General features: G+C 41.4%; 1 protein-coding gene across 9 annotated transcripts in view; it reads right to left on the bottom strand.

Moving 5' to 3' along the window:
• ECT2 (epithelial cell transforming 2) overlaps positions 1-17,945 on the bottom strand; it is a 44,752-nt gene that overhangs the window by 17,314 nt on the left and 9,493 nt on the right. For 5 of the 9 annotated variants that reach the window (XM_079977706.1, XM_079977708.1, XM_079977707.1 and 2 more), the window contains 16 exons: positions 17,168-17,350; positions 15,995-16,084; positions 14,831-14,938; positions 13,276-13,349; positions 13,009-13,139; positions 11,729-11,844; positions 11,514-11,576; positions 10,281-10,503; positions 9,817-10,176; positions 8,825-8,961; positions 7,527-7,646; positions 6,846-6,914; positions 6,363-6,473; positions 4,531-4,627; positions 3,792-3,873; positions 1,404-1,482 (listed from right to left, as the gene is read on the bottom strand). In XM_079977706.1, coding sequence (XP_079833832.1) covers positions 1,404-1,482; positions 3,792-3,873; positions 4,531-4,627; positions 6,363-6,473; positions 6,846-6,914; positions 7,527-7,646; positions 8,825-8,961; positions 9,817-10,176; positions 10,281-10,503; positions 11,514-11,576; positions 11,729-11,844; positions 13,009-13,139; positions 13,276-13,349; positions 14,831-14,938; positions 15,995-16,084; positions 17,168-17,350 — 2,043 coding nt within the window. Of the gene's footprint in view, positions 1-1,403; positions 1,483-3,791; positions 3,874-4,530; positions 4,628-6,362; positions 6,474-6,845; positions 6,915-7,526; positions 7,647-8,824; positions 8,962-9,816; positions 10,177-10,280; positions 10,504-11,513; positions 11,577-11,728; positions 11,845-13,008; positions 13,140-13,275; positions 13,350-14,830; positions 14,939-15,994; positions 16,085-17,167; positions 17,351-17,803; positions 17,913-17,945 lie in introns of those variants that run through there. The other 4 variants (XM_079977712.1, XM_079977713.1, XM_079977709.1 and 1 more) reach the window with 3 other exon arrangements.

The raw sequence follows: 17,945 nt of genomic DNA, 5'->3' as shown, positions 1-17,945 counted from the left end.
TTCGAATCCCCACAATGAGGTGAGCTCCCGTTGCTCGGTCCCTGCTCCTGCCAACCTAGCAGTTCAAAAGCACCCCAAAATGTGCAAGTAGATAAATAAGTACCGCTCCGGCGGGAAGGTAAATGGTGTTTCTGTGCGCAGCTCTGGTTTTGCCAGAAGCGGCTTAGTCATGCTGGCCACATGACTGGAAAAACTGTCTGCGGGCCAACATCGGCTCCCTCGGCCAGTAAAGCGAGACGAGCGCCGCAACCCCAGAGTCGTTTGCAACTGGACTTAACTGTCAGGGGTCCTTTACCTTTTTTAACATTGCCTTACTGAACCCTTTCAAAAGCTCACATACAGGAGTTCTCTCATTGCCCAACAACAGAATACTTCCCCAGTACATCAGCTTATTGTTTCTGTAACCCTACACATTTTTTTCTACAGAATTATTAGGATCAATAAACGCTTTCAAAAACTCTATCTGGAAATAAAGTTAATGATCAATTTCAAAATTACTCCAGTTTAGCATAAAAAAATTAGTCATGAATGGTATCACATTCCAAAAATATAGAACACACTCCTAACCTACTGGGGTATGTTAGGTTTCACAGTGTTAACTCATTGGGAGATGTGGAAGCCTTGGAAGAAGGAGACAAGAAAGCAAAACAAAATGCATAGGAGATGTACTGAACTCATAATGGAAGTAAACCAGAGTACCCCGATAACCTAAAGGGGTTGGGGAGCTCAACAGAATATTGCAAGCAAGAAATCCATGTTAGAAGTTTGCACTATGAAAAGTACAGTTCTTGTACCAATATAAAGCCAGCCTGAAGCAGAATTAACCTCATAGGGTAAAACGTATTCCTAGGGTCCAATAAAGCCTTGCAGTGGTTTTTGATTACATACAGGAATCTGCTGCAAGTTACAAAAACAGGAAAAATATTCTAGCACTCTTGAAGTGGCAGAACCAAAAAGGGTGGAATTTATGGTACAACCAAAATTCTAATTTTTCTCTACCCTATTTTAAGAACTTGCCGAGCATATAATCCAGTTCAATTAGGGGTTGGGCAGCTTCATTCTCCCATCCATCTCAATAAAAACCCTGAACATGTAGCAAGTTAAACATACTTTTTTTTGAAAAACTGAAGCAGAAAGAGATGAAACAGCACAGGACAGCTGACCTCACAATTGTTGAGAAGCACGTAGAGCATGAAGCAGCTCAGGTTTGCTAGAGAAAAGCTGGACCAATATTTCAAACACGCACTGGGCCCACAGCAACCCCACTGGTCCGGGAGTGTTACGTGAGAAGACTCTCCAATTAACATTTATTCTTCTCCTCCTCCCTCTACCAAGAGGTCGTAACTGTCTAACAAAAGGACTCCACCCCACACATCATCAGGCTCAGCTGCACCATTACTTACCGGGCAGCCGTCTACTTCATAGACAACATCAAAAATCTGCCTTTGGGCTTCCGTTTTCCTTTTATCTTCATTAATATGCCTGGGGAAAAGAGCAAAAAAAGACTTTTCAGTTGTTAGGGTTTAGGTCCAGTACAGACAGGGCATCCAGGTATCTGCTTCATTGCACATGAAGGTCAGATCCACCACTTTAAGTTATTGACATAAGCTTTTGCTCAGCGACTATTATGGGTGGGGAGTGTGAGTTTGTGCACACACAATCACACACACCCCCCAAACATGTGTCTATATACACATCTACAGCTGAACTGCCTCTTCATCTGCAGAACGGCCACTTCGTTAAGTCGGCTACCCAGAAACCAAGACTACCACAGGGGAATTATGCTGTATGCATACCAACATCATGCTAAAAATACAAAGCTACACACAAACAGAAACACTACCTTTTATGAGAGTTCCGTTTTTAAATTCTGTCCACATTAATTTCTTGCACAGACTTGCGAAATGTGAAAAGACTGCAACGAGCTGCCATGTCAGCAGCTGAAGACTAAGGAGAAGTGTTTTCCACTTGAGGAAGGCCCAAAGGGGGCAGGGGTTCATCGAAACAGATTTGCTGAATTTCCCTCCCTTAAAGCGCTGCAAAGGTACGTATCAAGCAGCTGCTACAGTGCTGACCCTTCACACTGACAGCAGTCATGGGAGTCTCCTGCAGTACAAGTAATTCCTACAGAATTCCTATCGTTGTCATTTGAATTTTCACTGGCTTTGGGAGTAAGGGAAAGGATTCACAATATATCCCACCACCCTAAGGAAAAGTTATTGTAACAAGAAAAAGCACCAATTCCTTTCCACAAAAGGGTTCTGAAAGGCAACAGTTAATTTATCTTTGAAGTAAGACACCTCTCATTACAAAGGTAAAGGTAAAGGACCCCGACAGTTAAGTCCAGTCGCATACGACTCTGGGGTTGCAGCACGCATCTTGCTTTACAGGCCGAGGGAGCCGGTGTTTGTCTGCAGACAGTTTTTCCGGGTCATGTGGCTAGCATGACTAAGCCGCTTCTGGCGCAGCAGAACACCGAAACCAGAGCAGCGCACAGAAACGGTGTTTACCTTCCCGCTGGAGCAGTACCTATTTATCTACTTACATTTTTGGCGTGCTTTCAAAGTGTTAGGTTGGCAGGAGCTGGGATCGAGCAACGGGAGCTCACCCCGTCACGGGGATTCGAACTGCCGACCTTCTGTTCAGCAAGCCCAAGAGGCTCAGTGGTTTAGACCACAGCGCCACCCGTGTCCCTTTCTCATTACAAAACAATGTATCAAATGGATAGCAGTGCCAAAGCAGGGCCTCCCAGTTTTGAGGAGAATTAAACGCTCATAACTTTTTTCTAATGAGTAGCGTATTTTTTGCTCTATAAGACTCACTTTTTCCCTCCTAAAAAGTAAGGGGAAATGTGTGTGCGTCTTATGGAGTGAATGCAGGCTGCGCAGCTATCCCAGAAGCCAGAACAAGAAGAGGGATTGATGCTTTCACTGCGCAGCGATCCCTCTTGCTGTTCTGACTTCTGGGATTCAGAATATTTTTTTTTTCTTGTTTTCCTCCTCCCAAAACTAGGTGCGTCTTATGGTCTGGTGCGTCTTATAGAGCGAAAAATATGGTACTATTCAATGTGTGGCTTTTGAGATGGAACCCACAGTTCAGCTGGGAACCTAGCTAAGCTACCTCATCACAACAGCAGCATTCCCACGGCTTTCTGTTTTCTGTTTTCTTTTTTGGCAACCGGAAAATACAGGCCAGCAATATACCACAGGATAAACCCTATCATTATTATATATTTCACAGCATCATAGAATAGTAGAATTGGAAGGTCCAACCCCCCGCAATGCAGGAATTTCATTTGCTGATAGCTTCCCATGAGGCATGCCAAACAAATTTACAATATAAGAGCATAGACCAGTTACATATATAGTGGTACCTTGGTTGCTGAGCATCTCGGAAACCAAACGTTTTGGCTTTCAAACACCAAAAACCCGAAGTAAATGCTTCCGTTTTTGAATGTGCCTCAGAAGTTGAACAGCTTGCACTGCTTTTTTTAATTTTCTCAATTGAAATTGCAGGCCGCCTCTGCAAGACCCTTTGCGCCTCAGTTTTCGAACTCGAACAGTCTTCCGGAACAGATTACGTTCGAAAACCAAGGTACCACTCTTATAAATACAACTTTTAAAAACTATATATAATGCCTGCTGCCTACTGAGCAGACAAGCATGGTAGGGAGAGAGAGATATATAGAATACTTGTCTGCTCAATAGGCAGTATGCCTTACTGCCAAGCTAGTCTACCATACTAATATCAGACCCAGAGAATATCTCCTAGGAACGAGTATCACCACTTACGTCATCACTTCCTTTAGCGACTCAATGGCTCTCTCTAGAGTTGCCTTGTCAGGATTGTCTTCTGCCGTATGTTTCTTAATGTCTACAATAGGGAAGTGCGAAAAGGGCAACTTTTTAAAATCATGCCAAGATAATGTTGACTAAGCTTGAGAATTTGGGGGGGGGGGGGAGAGACTGGTTTTCAATCACCTTTTCACCCCATACAGCTGGAAGTTCTTTTCTGTGGTTGCCGAAGCTCTTATTTACAAAACATGGATTTCTCATTGTTACTCACCTAGAAAGACTCTCAAACAGCTGATCCACACCTTTGTCAAGGCCTAATGTAAATTATGCAGGGTAGGCCTGTATGACTATACTTAACAGTAGGTGGCAAACGGATTTAAGAACTGCATATGTTTTAGTGACATAAATAACCTACAGAGTGTTTTGGGAGGATGGGAATTGTCAGTCACTGCCCAATTGCATTCCATTATTCCTCTTAACTGAAAGCATGTTTAAAGATCTCTGTAGTGTTAGAGACTTAAACAAATTGATTGGAAAGTTTAAAACATAGTAATGCTTAAGTATCCACCATCCCTAGAACAGCTCTGTCATGTACATTTGCAGAAAAGGGCATGGAGTCAGATGAAGCCCGTTTCAGTTACAGAGCGTTTAGCTCTCCGAATTCGAAGCAACTAAAATAAGGCAGCAGCTCACTTGCTCTACAAAAACAAGCGATGCAAAACCAGCCCTCACTTACCATTTAGAAGAAGGGCAACACTAGGCAGCCTCTGAACAGGTCGGATGAGGAGTTCTGCCAAACTCTGTCGACCACACTCTGGTTTAGCTTGATTTATCTATTGAAAGCAAAGTACCAACTAAATCCTTGCCATTGATAGTGTGAAATTCTTATTTTCTTTGCATGAGGGGTCGATGCCTGCTGTCTTTAAAGATGTAGTAGTGCAACTATTCCTCAGTAAGCCTGCACCAGACTCAGAGGTTTGTAACAACTACCACCCAGTCACAAACATCCCCTTTCTAAGGAAGGTGTAGTGGCCAGAAGCTCTTGGACAAAATGCATTATCTGCAGAGGTTTTCAGCCTTTTTGAGTCCACGGCTCCCCTGACCAACTACGTTCTTTCTGCGGCTCCCCTGTGGGAAAATGCTCTGAGTCTCAAAAGCCCAGCTATGTTACCCCTTGCCTGAAGAGCCAGCAGCCCCTCACCCCTTGTTGAACACCTTCCCTTGTGGACTATTCCTTCAGTCCTCTCTTGATTCCTTGGGAGTCCTCCGAGCAGCCACCATCGCCATCCCTGGTCTCTGAGCTGCCCCACCCCACACCCCAAAGAGAGGTGCCTCCTCACGCTGCCGCACAGGGGCCTGGGAAGAAGATGCCCCCACGGCATTATCTGGATCCATTCTCAACCAAAATTCAGGCTTAGCTTCTGAGTCAGCCTTGGTTACCCTAACCAATGACCTTTATCAGGACAGGGATAGAGGGAATGTGATCCTGTTGCTTCTCTTTGATCTCTCAGCAGCACTCAGTACCATCGACCATATTGGCTGGATCGACTAAATGGGTTGGCAGTAGGAAATACGGCGATTCTACAGGGGTGTTTTCAGAAAATGACACTAAGAAAGTCAGCCTTATAGCAATGATTCTGTGGTGGTCTGCAGGTTTCCATCTTGCTCCCAAGACTACTGAATATCTCTATGAATCGATTGGGAACTGTATGGAGTGTTATGGACTGACATGACCTCAGTATGCTGATGACACCTAAGAACCAGGTGCAAGCCCTGGTTCTTAGACAAGTAGTGGGCTGGATGAGGGCCAAGTTGAAGCTCCATCTTAACAAGATGGAGATCCTGTGGATAGTCAGGCCAAAGAATTGGGCAGGTTTTCTACTCTGGATGGATGCCCTCCCTCCAAAACAAACAGATGTGCAATCTGGTGGTGCTCTTAGATCTATCATTGGCTGGAGGCACCAGTCAAATGGGCGGGGTACAAATCATAAATAAATAATGGGAGGCCCTGCTCACCATGATGCATTTGGACCAACCTCCCTATGTGGCAATGCCAAGAAGGGCTCTCAATATGGAACTCCCTGCCTCCCTGCCCAGGCCAGGATACAGCTGGTGCCAACTCTGACTTCATTCATCTAGACTATAGCTTGATAGGAAACTTGAATCTGTTTGATTACTATCTTGTGGACTGTTTGTTAGTGCTACTATTACTCACTTACTTTGTCTTATAAAATGTAGTAGCACATATGCGACTTTTTAGACAACCTGCTCTGGGATTACCTTGGCAATGAAGAGCAGGTAAGCAATATTTTAAATGCTTCAGCAAGTAGGAGTGAAAAACCTCTGCCAATCTACTGGTAAGATCCTAATCCACCTTCGGTCCACACCTGTTCTAAGGGCATTGAAGTCAGACACTGCTAACTTATTACACAGAAGTCAAAAACATACTCCAAGTCAATACACAGATGAAATCCCTTCCATACACACACACACACACACGCACACACACACACATACATATACATATAAACACAGAGGTGTGGAGCAAGGAGGGGGGGAGGTAATTACCTTCAGGAAAGCGTGAAACCTTGGCTTCTGTTTTTCGCACTTAGTAATCATTTCCTTGCTCATTTCAAAGAAGTTCACAAAAGGAGGGTATGTTTTCAGTAAGTCTTTTGACTGAAAGAATGCAGAACTTTCATTTACAACAAGCATAAAGCTGAAGTGGAAAAAGGTAATTTTAAAAATTGGTCCTTTACAGTAACCAGCTTCAATATACGATCGTGCCCTGAAGTATTTTCAGTCGCCACTAAACCAGCTAAGAGGCACTCCACAGCAGCCTTCCCCAACATCTCTGAGATCTACAGGTGTAGGGCAGTATACAAATGCAACAGTACAAGTGTGCAATGCAAAACTTTGCTCGATGTTACTAAAACAAGCTGTGTGTTTTAGCATTGTTTGAGGCTTCCCCCAATTCCTCCAAGACCAGGGGGTTCCTCCCCATGTGCTATGCGAGCACTCATGGTAATGCAGCTAGTGTTGAAGACTTACATATTTGAGTATGACATCACCAATGCTTTCGCTTTCAGTCCAGTTTATCATAAGGTCTTCAAGGTCCTCCTAGAACATAAATGACATATTGCCTATTTTTTAAAAAATTATAATTTGTAAGATGGAAAGTTATATTAGTACCTTGACCTTGTGTATTTTTTCTGCTCCCAAATAGCCTTTAATTTAAAGATACGTAATGAAGGTGCTTATATACTCTGAGTGTAGATATGCGACTTCATTACATATATTTAGGCACCAGGCATAAACATTTCTCTTCAAGCAGGCATTCAGCAGATTAACATTCTATGGCTTTTTAAATGTGGGGGAGTGCTATTGGTTTGTTTTTCTTATGTATTTTTAATTCTCATTTTGTTTCTTTCTGTTGTGAAGGGTACTATACAAATGGAATTAATGATAACAATAACAATTTGATACCACATTTGGAAGCAAGGGAAAATATAAGCACCCTTATTTTTGGTATTATGCCTGATGTGAGTCAGTTTCAGGGACTATTGAGCTGAAGAGTGTAGAACAAATGCTAAACTTGCAACTTCAAATTCCATTTTCTGTCTTTAGTTGTTCCAAACATTAATGTCTTTCCAGGGCAGCACAAGCAAGTTAAAACTCAGGAGTAAAGCAACACAGATGAAAGATCTGCATTGTACAAGTCTTGAAGACAACCTTTATCTTGGTGTGTACATCAAGGATGTCAGGGATACTGCCAAATATGGTTTTAATTTCCTCTGGTGCAAGGATGGGGCCTCCAAGTTGTCCTTCCTTTTCCAAGGGGACTTGAAAGACCTGGAAAAAATGAAAACAGCAAATACATTGAATACCACAGGGTCATCTTAATTGGAAGGCTGCGCTCAAGGCAGATTCATGCTCTTTGCAGTAGATAACAATTTCCCTAAAGCCACCTATTGGCAATTATGGTCTGGGCCAGGTTTACCGTGCCAAGATGCTGCCGCCTAGTAGTCACTCCCCTTACCCCCCTGCCCTAAACAATAAAAATGAAGGCTTTCCTAGTACCCATATAAATTGATGTTGGTTCAGCTCTGTCTGCATTACCAACCCCCCAAGTGACACAGTTAGAGGAGTGGTTCTCAAAGGATGTGGTGCACCAGAGGTGTGACAGGAGAGGATGGCAAGGGTGGCAGTAAGATTCAAGGACAATCAAAGAAACATTTAAACATTTCAGTATAGTATCGTATTTTTAAAACATTCTTATTTGCAAAATACGGATCATTATCTTTTTCTAAATGAAAGGTGATACCGAGGACAACCTAGTTGTGATCCAGAAACACTGTTCAAACAGAGTGCTGGAGAAGATGCATTTATAATTATATTTTGGAAATGATTCGTGTACTAATGCAGCTGCATTGTTTCCAACTTTCTGGATTTTCAGTAACTGCATCAGCGCTAACATAACTTCTTGGCAGGTCATGTTCAGGCACAGACCTGTCACTCTTCGGGCCCTTCTCACAATGGCACTCCAATAAAAACAGCTGCTGACTAGGCATGGTTGTCAGGTTAGTCTTAAACATACGGCAGATGCCCAGTAAGCGGCATAGGAGCACCTGCTGCTGAAGCACTGGTGAAGATGAGCAAGCATGAAACCAATCAGTCATCTGGATGGGAAAACTGAAGGATCCCCAAGTGGAAAAAAAAGCCTATTTAAACCTCAGCCATGTGTGCATGGTAGACAAGTGCCAGGAAGCACAGGCCAGCCATAGCTTCTTGGCGCATGACTGCCTCCACATCACATCCTTTGCAGAAACACCTCTCCTTATCTGGCATGAGACACGCACAGCATACACACAACGTGGCTGCCGTGTTAAGGTGCCCGTCAACCCTCAGAGGGCAGTTACTGCAATACTAGTTGTAACAGAGGCCCCTTATAATGGATCTTTTCGGAAAGTGAGGTGCTATTGATTTGTAGCAAGTTTTCATCAGGTGCAGGGGGGAACCTATCGACTTGCCTGGATTATGGTTGTCAGGATATCAACATAGTTGCTCTCTGTCTGATACAGCTCCTTCGCAACCTGCCATCTCGCAGACTGCTTTGGCAGAAAAGGAGTCGAGTTTTTGGAAGGCTTTGCACTTGATTTTGGAGTTTCTGTAAAGGATGGAGACACAAGACGTAAAAAAAAATTATTTGGGTGTTTATTTGTGGGGTTTTTTGTTTTTTTACAAGCAGGGAAACTACCATGGATTCTTAACAGGAGATCTATTTAAGACAACTGTTTCCATTAGATGTGTTAATCCATTTTAAATATGAAGATCAGAGTGCTCTTCCAACTTTTTAAACTCACACAAAATAAAAACCTGCTTGAACAGGAAACACCCTTAATTTCTGTCCCACCATGCAAGGTGAAGTTCTATCTATCACTTTCTCTCTGTGCTACTATTATAAAATAGCCAATGCCCATTATGTTAGCAATATTAGGGAATATCCTCAGAATATTTTGATACCAGAAGTAATTTTTTTTGTATTCTATTGTAGAAAATTGCCAAGGATTTCAGGTGCAGAACTTATCAGGAATCTGAACGGCACCTAGCTTACTTCTTATGAGCACTGAAGTAGTGCAAGCGAAACCAGCATCTGAATTAGATTCAAAGGTTGGTTCAAGTCTTCCTATCCAACCATCATTGTCATTAACCGGTGTTCCATCATAAAAACTACACTCATCTTTATGGTCTTGTTCCTTGCTGCTTCTCTCACAACTCACTTCCTGCATTTCAGCACTGAAGTTGGTACAGTTGAAGCAACCTTATTTACATCAGTAAGATGTCTCCACCTCTACTCTTGCGGGGGCAAACTTGGTTCACCTTGGAAGTCAGGTGCCACAAACGGATCCCATCTGTATTTTGAAATCACCTTTAGTACACGACTCATGCCCCAAATTAAGTTCTGCATTACCTAAATGGTCACTGCAATCTAAAAAAATTAAGGAAATTTGCTCATCATCACCTTGCGATGTTCTCGGTACATCTCTAACTGGATGATGTTCGCATAAGACAACATCTTTCAAAATTGGAATGGAACGGAGGCTTACAGAAGTTTCCTTGCTTTCGACTGGGAAAATAATGAATTTCTGAAGATTCATTTGAGGTGCTTCATTAACTAGGCTTTCAGGTGGCTTACTGCTAGCTGCCTTGATGGTTTGTTGCAGATTTTCTAAGGAGTTTATGCAACATTTACGAGCAACGTTATCCAGAGGAATACATCTGGAAAGCCTGCATGATTTCCTCCTCATCCGACTAAGTCTATAGAAATGAGAGTTGCCCTTCTGTCTACCAATATCCACGTTCCTCAATTCTATCCTGCTCCCTGTATAGTATTGAGAAGGGAAAAATCAGTTACTCGTGTCAGGATTCAGAAGTGTTTTATTTTTGCCACAACTATTAAGGGACACGGAGCTGGTTTTGCTTTACCTCCATTAGTTATGCCTGATTCAGGAGTATTGGAAATATCAAGTAAGGATCCCATTGAAAGGGAATGCTCAGCTGATGGCCGCTTCCGAGGTGGGAAAGGAGACATGTCTGCCTCTCTGGTCAGCTGAGCAAGGGTCTCTCTTAAACGACGTTTCTTCCGGTTGCTGTTTGGAGTACTCAGTGAAAGTTGTGAGACAGACGTTTTCAGTTCAGGGCTGTCTAACTGCAATGAAACATAAACATTCAGATAGGTAACTGTACTCCTGCTCTACAGCTTAGAACCACAGGAAGCTGCAAAATCCTGCTACTGAAATGAATTATTGGTTTCACTGTAAAGCTTACTATAGCCCTTCAGGAAGGCCTTGAAAACCCAATTATTTTCACTGACTGATTCTTTAGTAATTATCTTCTGCTATTATTGAGTTCCTCTGAGGTGATGGTTTTTCTTGTGGAGGGAAAAAGTGTTTTATTTTGGGGCTGGATGCGCATTTATTACTACTTAAATTTTCATAGGAGGCTTTGTATTCTATTCTATTTTGTTGTTAGAAATTGCATTTCAGTCTCTTACTGGTCTAGATCACATGACAGATTAAAACATGGTTTAATATGAACTATGGTTTAATGGGAACAAATAGCATGGTGGTACACACTGCTCAAATGTTCCTGCACTGCCGCTCCCACAAACTAAACAACCCAGAATCTGTCTCATTATGCTATCAAAACCTGCGCTTATGGTTTGTTTCTCTCCCAACAAACCATGAGTAGTAGCTAAGCTTTGTTCTTGGTTTATCTCTCATGGTTTGTTTAGGGGAAGGAAGCCACAAGCTCTGGTTCAGATGACATGACAAGCAGAACTCTGCCTTGTTTCGTCTCTGGCGCAGCACCAGGGGGGGAGGAGTGCCACAAGAGCTTCTGAGCTGTGATCTGCTGCTGCTTCACATTAAACCATTGTTTGTATTAAACTATGGTTTGAGTCAGCTAGTGAGCTGGGCCACTGTGTAAGCTGCCCTAATTGAGTTTTACTCATAAAAGTGGCCATAAGTGTTTTACATAAATACAGAAACAAAAAAAGCTTTGACACGGTTAATGGAACTGAAGTGTTTAAAAATCATCGCAAAATTCCATCTTATATTTCATTAATAAGCTAATACCAAGAATTGCCCAGTTTAAAGATCCCATTCTGGTTCTATAAATTGCTTTCAATATTCTAGATTTCCTTCTGCAGCAGCTCACCTTTTCAAAAAGGTACATGGATTCTCCAGCTTTGGCATCCATCTGAATGCTTCCCCAAAACCACTAGAAGGAGAAAAAACATTTTCTGTGATTTGCTCAAGCATATACAACAATCCATCATTGCCAACGTTAAAAATAGCTACTGAAAAGCAAAAGCCAAGGGGTTTAGGCTTAGGATGCATTTTAAGAATCCAGGATTTTCTATTAAAACTGACCTCCTGCTTTACAATGTAGAGGTTCTGTGATGGCTCAAATGGAAGGTCTTTTACAGTATTTTCTTCAACTATGAGATGAGTACACCTTTCATCACCAACAGGCAGGTGTTGTCCACCTGAAGACAAAAGAGGCTTGACAAGATTAATCTGTTCCTTCCTAAATTCTACACTTAATTTTCATTCCAACACACTACAGTAACACCAAGGGAGGCGGGAATCTTATTTCCCAGTGAAAAATGTGCAAAGTTATTCTCAAAGTTTTATGTAAGGCGGGGGAGAGACTTTAATCTGTCCCTCACATGTAATCTGTCAGGGGATAGAGCCAAACCTAGCTGGGGCACATCTCTTTTTGCCACTCGTCTTCAACATTTTCCCCTCCTTGCCACACACATGAAATTAGGAAGAGGACCACAGGTCCCCCAAACCCTTATTTATTCAGAAGAGTTTAGAAAGGAAGATATAGAAGAAACCTGAGGCTCAATGGCAAGCAGATGCAGATTTTAGAGAATGGAGAAGGGCATCTCTAGTTGGTGCTACATACTGGCTAAGAGGATAAACCTAAATGTCCCTACTTGAAAGCTCACAACTATGAACTCACTACATGGAACTTGCTTATTTCTTCTGTCTGTACTTTGAGAATAATACTGGCCTTTTTGAAGCTTAGCATAAGGGATATGAAGATATGGAGTGCTCCAAGAAAAGTAGAGCACCTACAAACAACGCTAACCATACTCAGAATTACATATTTAAAGGAGAGAGCACTGATTTCTTCCACACAGCTTCAGATTTTTGTTATTATGCATGATGCAAAGCTGGCTCTCCACATTTTTACGTTCAGGAAGCTGTACATGAATTAAAGAAAAAGCACAAATCTGCACAAATGCAATTTGAGATACAGCTTAAGCATTTGACATCTCTTCTGTAATGAATTCTCGGCATTTAAACTTGCTTTAGATGGCGACATCAACCTCTTTTAAGTGCAAATCAGTAGAAAAGCATGATTCCATAGAAAGGTATAATAGTGGGGTATACAGTTCATTAAACAAGTCATCAACTGCTATAATACATTTACAAATATGAACACTAACACGTTCTCAGTAAAACAGAGCATCAAAATCTGTAGTATCAGCAATATAACAACATGCTGGCTATTTAATATGTGTGCCCCCCCCAAAAGTATCTTTTTACAGTGATAGTAGTTTTTTTGTCTGGGGCACGAGGAGGTTTAAAGCATTTTATGTACATAGACTCTTTTAGTGCAATAGTTTTTTCACATTTACCTTGCATTTCTGTCATTTCTTCCATGCTCTTCTTTTCTTCCTCAGAGAATCCAAGAAAACTCAACATGCAGTCCTGAAATGGGGGAACTTTAAATTCTTTCCTGAATTCCTCAGCAGCAGCACAGAAGTCACTAAGGAGTGGAGGGGAAATGGGATGAGGGATTTAAACCTTGTTGCACCATGTTTTCCTATGCAGAAAATGGTTTCTGCTCACTATCCTGCACGCAAGTGCAAATACCAATGCCACTTTGAAGAATGTATACATACATGTCATTCCTTTTCTCCCAGGCCTTATAAATCCACTCTGCTTTCATGATGGGTGTGCCTAGACTCACAGCTGCCTGCAAATCAGCAGACAAAGAGGTTAACAGGTACTGTTCCTATGCAGAATGGAAAAAAATGCCCTTGCAAAGTCTTACTTAGTAAAGATCACAGTATTTCACAAAACACAAAAATCTATGCTTGATGAACAGAATTAACATCTGTGGGCTTTTTTAATTTAAAAAAAAGATATGTACTTTAACACTTGATGTTAGTGGAAGTGTGGCAAGCGCACAAATTGAATCCATGGGCTCCTATTGAAACACAAAGTTCAAAGAACAAAGCAGGTGAAATCTGGCCTTTGGAGTCAAACATTATGATAGTGAAACATGGACCCACATATTCATATTCCAACACCAAAACATGGTTTGGCAATATTCAGGCTTGCACATTCCTTCCTCCCACCTTTCTTTTGCATGAAGGCATTAGAAATTCCTGACTACACACAGACTTCATGACCAGAGGGGGTCAGATTCTGCTCCCATGTAATATAAAAGCTTTATTTAATGGCAAGCTTTAATTACGCAAGTTGATTAGTATACATGCTCCTTCAGGAAATATTAAAACAATTGAATTGCTTCCTTGATTCAAATAACAGGGGGAATGGAGCCAGATCATTGGTTCATCTAGCTCAGTATCGTGTACACTAATTGGAATAGTCTCCCCAGGATTCTAGACTGGGTACATACAGTCCCACCTTGAGATGCCAGGGACTGAACCTGGGACATTCTTCATGCAAAGCAGATCCTCTACCACTGAGCTACAGTCCTTCTGCAGGAGGGGGAAGCCAATGTAAATCAGATTTTCAATCAATGATTTATGTCTATCCACCCCAACATTTTGGCAGGGAGCCATATTATCCAGCCCTCAATAAATCCATCATATATATGAATATGGACAATTCATTATTTTACTAAGCCATAAATGGAGGGTCAACTGTATTTAAAATGATTTAGATAAAATAGATGTCTGCTCATGGAAGGCAGCTATGGTATACTTCGCTGCATTCCTGTGGGAAACGTAGACACAAGTGAGATTTCATTTTAATATGGCCGGATGCAACAAAACCAGAACAAAACTGCTGTCCAGTTACAGTATTAAACCTCTCCTGCCACTGGGTCGTAAGGTAGCTCCATAAGAACTACTGTACTGCATTATTAGACCTCCAGCTGACAGCACAAGGCTGCAGTTATAGGCTTTGCAACAGAATACTTATCTACATGAATTGTATCTTCAACTGCTTTGGAGTTGACATTTCAATGAAAAGTTATGCAACTTCAAAATGCCACTCTAATACACCTCCAGGACATCCTTCAAAATACTGAAATGCCTCTTAAAATAAAGACGCACAATCAAAAACTTTAAATGCAAAATCCATTTACTCCTGCCCACAGCTTAATGTACATACAATACTTATCATCCCTTTGCATCGTATGCCTGGTATATGCAAAAAAACATATTCTGCACCCAAACTCTGAACTAGAAAGGGAAATGAACATACTCTGAATTTGCCTCCTTGCGTAGAATTAGCCACCAAATGTGTAACTTTTGAATTGAAATCCCGTCGAATAATCCCTCCCATATGATGAGCCAAAGTCACCAGCTTCACCTATGAACAAAATTGGGCTCCAGTTAGTTTTATTTATTTTCTAAACAAAATTGCTATTAGACCAAGGTAAAATGCTGTCTGCAATTCAATGTACGAAGCAACAGTACTTCCAGCCATTCTCCTTTCGGTTTACGTTGCAACATTTGGGTTGTAAAATGGTTACTTCTCTCTTTAAAGGCATTCCTGCACAGGAGGGTCAAGAGTTCGGAGCAAGGTTTGCTTAGGGGTGCTTTGCACAGGAGAGTCAAAAATTCATCCTATCAACCTGGCAATTAAGGGGAAGCAGAAGCAGATGTCTACTCTACTTCCAATTGGCTACAGTGTTGTGAGGGTAACTGAAAAAACCGTATACGAGTTGGAATGGTCCGAAGCCTAGTTACTCACCCCACAAATGCCATACTACTCTACCACATGGAAGGAATAGGTTAAAATCCAAAACTTTAAAGGAATGTTTAATGAAGACACCCAGAGGCAGAAAGAGAAGCTAACTACTTGCTGACTGCAGTGAGTTAACTCCACTAATCAGCACTCACAGTATTACCCCACAAACATTTGGTACTTTTAACCAACTTGTGTCTCATAATTTTATTCCTGTCTTCCATAGGAGGACCCCATGTGGTGGTGTATATGGCATTAAGCCCATTCTGTTTATTTCAACTATTTATATACAAAAATTTCCAAGCAGTGTGCATAAAAAATCACAGAAAGCACATAACAAATAAAAATCAGCAGATAAAACCAGAAAATGCCCTTAAAATGCCTGCAGGAACAGATACACATCAAGTCTTCAAGTTGGACGTCACCATCCCACAGCTGAATATCACTCAGTGCTGAGTGGAAGCTTGAATCCAGATGTCCCCATTTCATGTCCATCACACTACTCCCTTTGTGATTTAAAAAAAAAAACTTCTTTGCACATTCCTCAAGTGGTGCTGCTATAGCAGTCAGTACCAAGCTCCGTGTGGATCTCCCAGTACTTGTTCTCCACTCAATATTACAACCTCTTCAACTATTATTCCATGTATTCTAAGGGGCATGGAAAAAAGACAAACTTACCAATTCTTCTTTCTTTCTGAATCCTGTGAAGCATAACACAAGATTCAACATACTGGCACAGTACAATGGGCGGCATGAGAAAGGCAGAGGCTGAAATAAAAGTAAGCTGGTTAGTTGTCACCGAAGATGCCCCAAGACAATTAAGTAAGCTTGTGTGAAAATCATGCACTTGATGGATAAACCGCCACCCATTCAGGGAACTAGGGGCCTGGTTTAATCAAGCCTACAGCTCTATAGAAGTCACTTCCTGGTAGTTTCTTCCTATACTGTTCTTGTTAACATCTAAATGAAGAAGTCACATTTACAAGACAAAGGACGGTAAAGCTAAAGATTCCCTAGGGAGGAGGAGAGATTTGTGTGGGAAGAAGAAAACACAGTTACAGCAAAGTAAGAAAAGGACCACAGACCTGATAAGAACCTCCTGTATTAACATGTTTTGTTTAGTGTACATTTTCATTATAGATGTATTTTTTATTATGCCCTAATAAACCTGTTAGCCTTTAAGGCACCACAAGACTCTATTTTTTTTTCAAGTATTAGATGCACAATAGAAGTGTGCTTCATTCAAATGTTGCACTACAGATATCAGAGAGCCACACGGTAAGGTGGAAAAATGAGTGAAAACAGATCTGTCAAAGATTATGACTGTGTTATTTAATACAGACATGGATCAAGAATTCAACGTGTATCCCAAAGGACAAGTGAATAAAATACATTTTTAAACAGGTCCCAGTTTCAGGAGTTACAGGGGAAGCCACAATTGTATCCAAATACAGTGGTGCCTCGCAAGACGAAAAGAATCCGTTCCGCGATTCTCTTCGTCTAGCGGTTTTTTCGTCTTGCGAAGCAAGCCCATTGACGGCTTAGCGGATTAGCGCTATTAGCGGCTTAGCGGCTTTTAGCGGCTTAGCGGATAAGCAGATAAGCGGCTTAGTGGCTTAGAAAAAGGGGGGAAAGGGGGGGGAAAGTCGGAAAAACTCACAAGACATTTTCGTCTTGTGAAGCAAGCCTATAGGAAATTCATTTTGCGAAGCGCCTCCAAAACGGAAAACCCTTTCGTCTAGCGGGTTTTTCGTCTTGCGAAGCATTCGTCTTGCAGGGCACCACTGTATATGCATGTCTAAAACAGAAGGTAACCACCATTTTAAGATATCTTACAATGTATATTCTTACCTCGCCTTTTCTGGCACAGTGCAGTACTATTGGGGGCCCAAGGACTCTGCAGTCAGCTTTGTGCAAATCGTTGAAAATGGGATCTTGAAAGTCTGCTATCACAAAAATGGTCTCAAATTCTGGCGAATCGGAATTCTTATACTCCTCCACTGAATCCGTCTTTATGTAGGGCACTTTAATTTCCTTCAATTGTTTACCAAAAAAAATCAAGTATTATTTACAATAGTAAAGCTAACAAAAATGTTTTTCTGCCTATAAGTTATACAGTAGGATTATTTCAATAAAAGTATGATTTAGAAACTGCCCATTAAATTTGAAGCTAGCTCAAGAGAAACATGACTCCTTTTTTGCAGATAGAAGCAAAGAGTTTTAATAGTTAAATCAAATTTGAATTCTAATTCATGAGCATGAGATGCATCATCGTAACAATCACAGGTGAACATCAATTCAGAACCAATGTCAACACCCCAAAGTGTCAAAGCTTCGATTCAGCTAGCTCCATTGTGCACCATTCACTACTATTGTGCTTTTATATTATCCATATACCAAGTGATGAGATTGTTGATTTTGCCCACTTCTGTCCCAGTAGTGCAAAAGACTGCATGCAGACATGTACACGTAATTGCCCCAACATACCATATGGATAATACTTTTAATAAGTTTTTCTTCCGATTTACCAGAACTAGCTTCCTTTATCTTTATAACGGGAACTTCCATTATCTTAATGGTCTGCAGAAGAGGAGAACTTCAGTATGAGAACGAAATAATCCAAAGCCTC

This window comes from Podarcis cretensis (assembly GCF_951804945.1).
Source record: "Podarcis cretensis genome assembly, chromosome: 5".
Lineage (NCBI taxonomy): Eukaryota > Metazoa > Chordata > Lepidosauria > Squamata > Lacertidae > Podarcis > Podarcis cretensis.
This window is presented reverse-complemented; position numbering and strand designations above follow the sequence as displayed.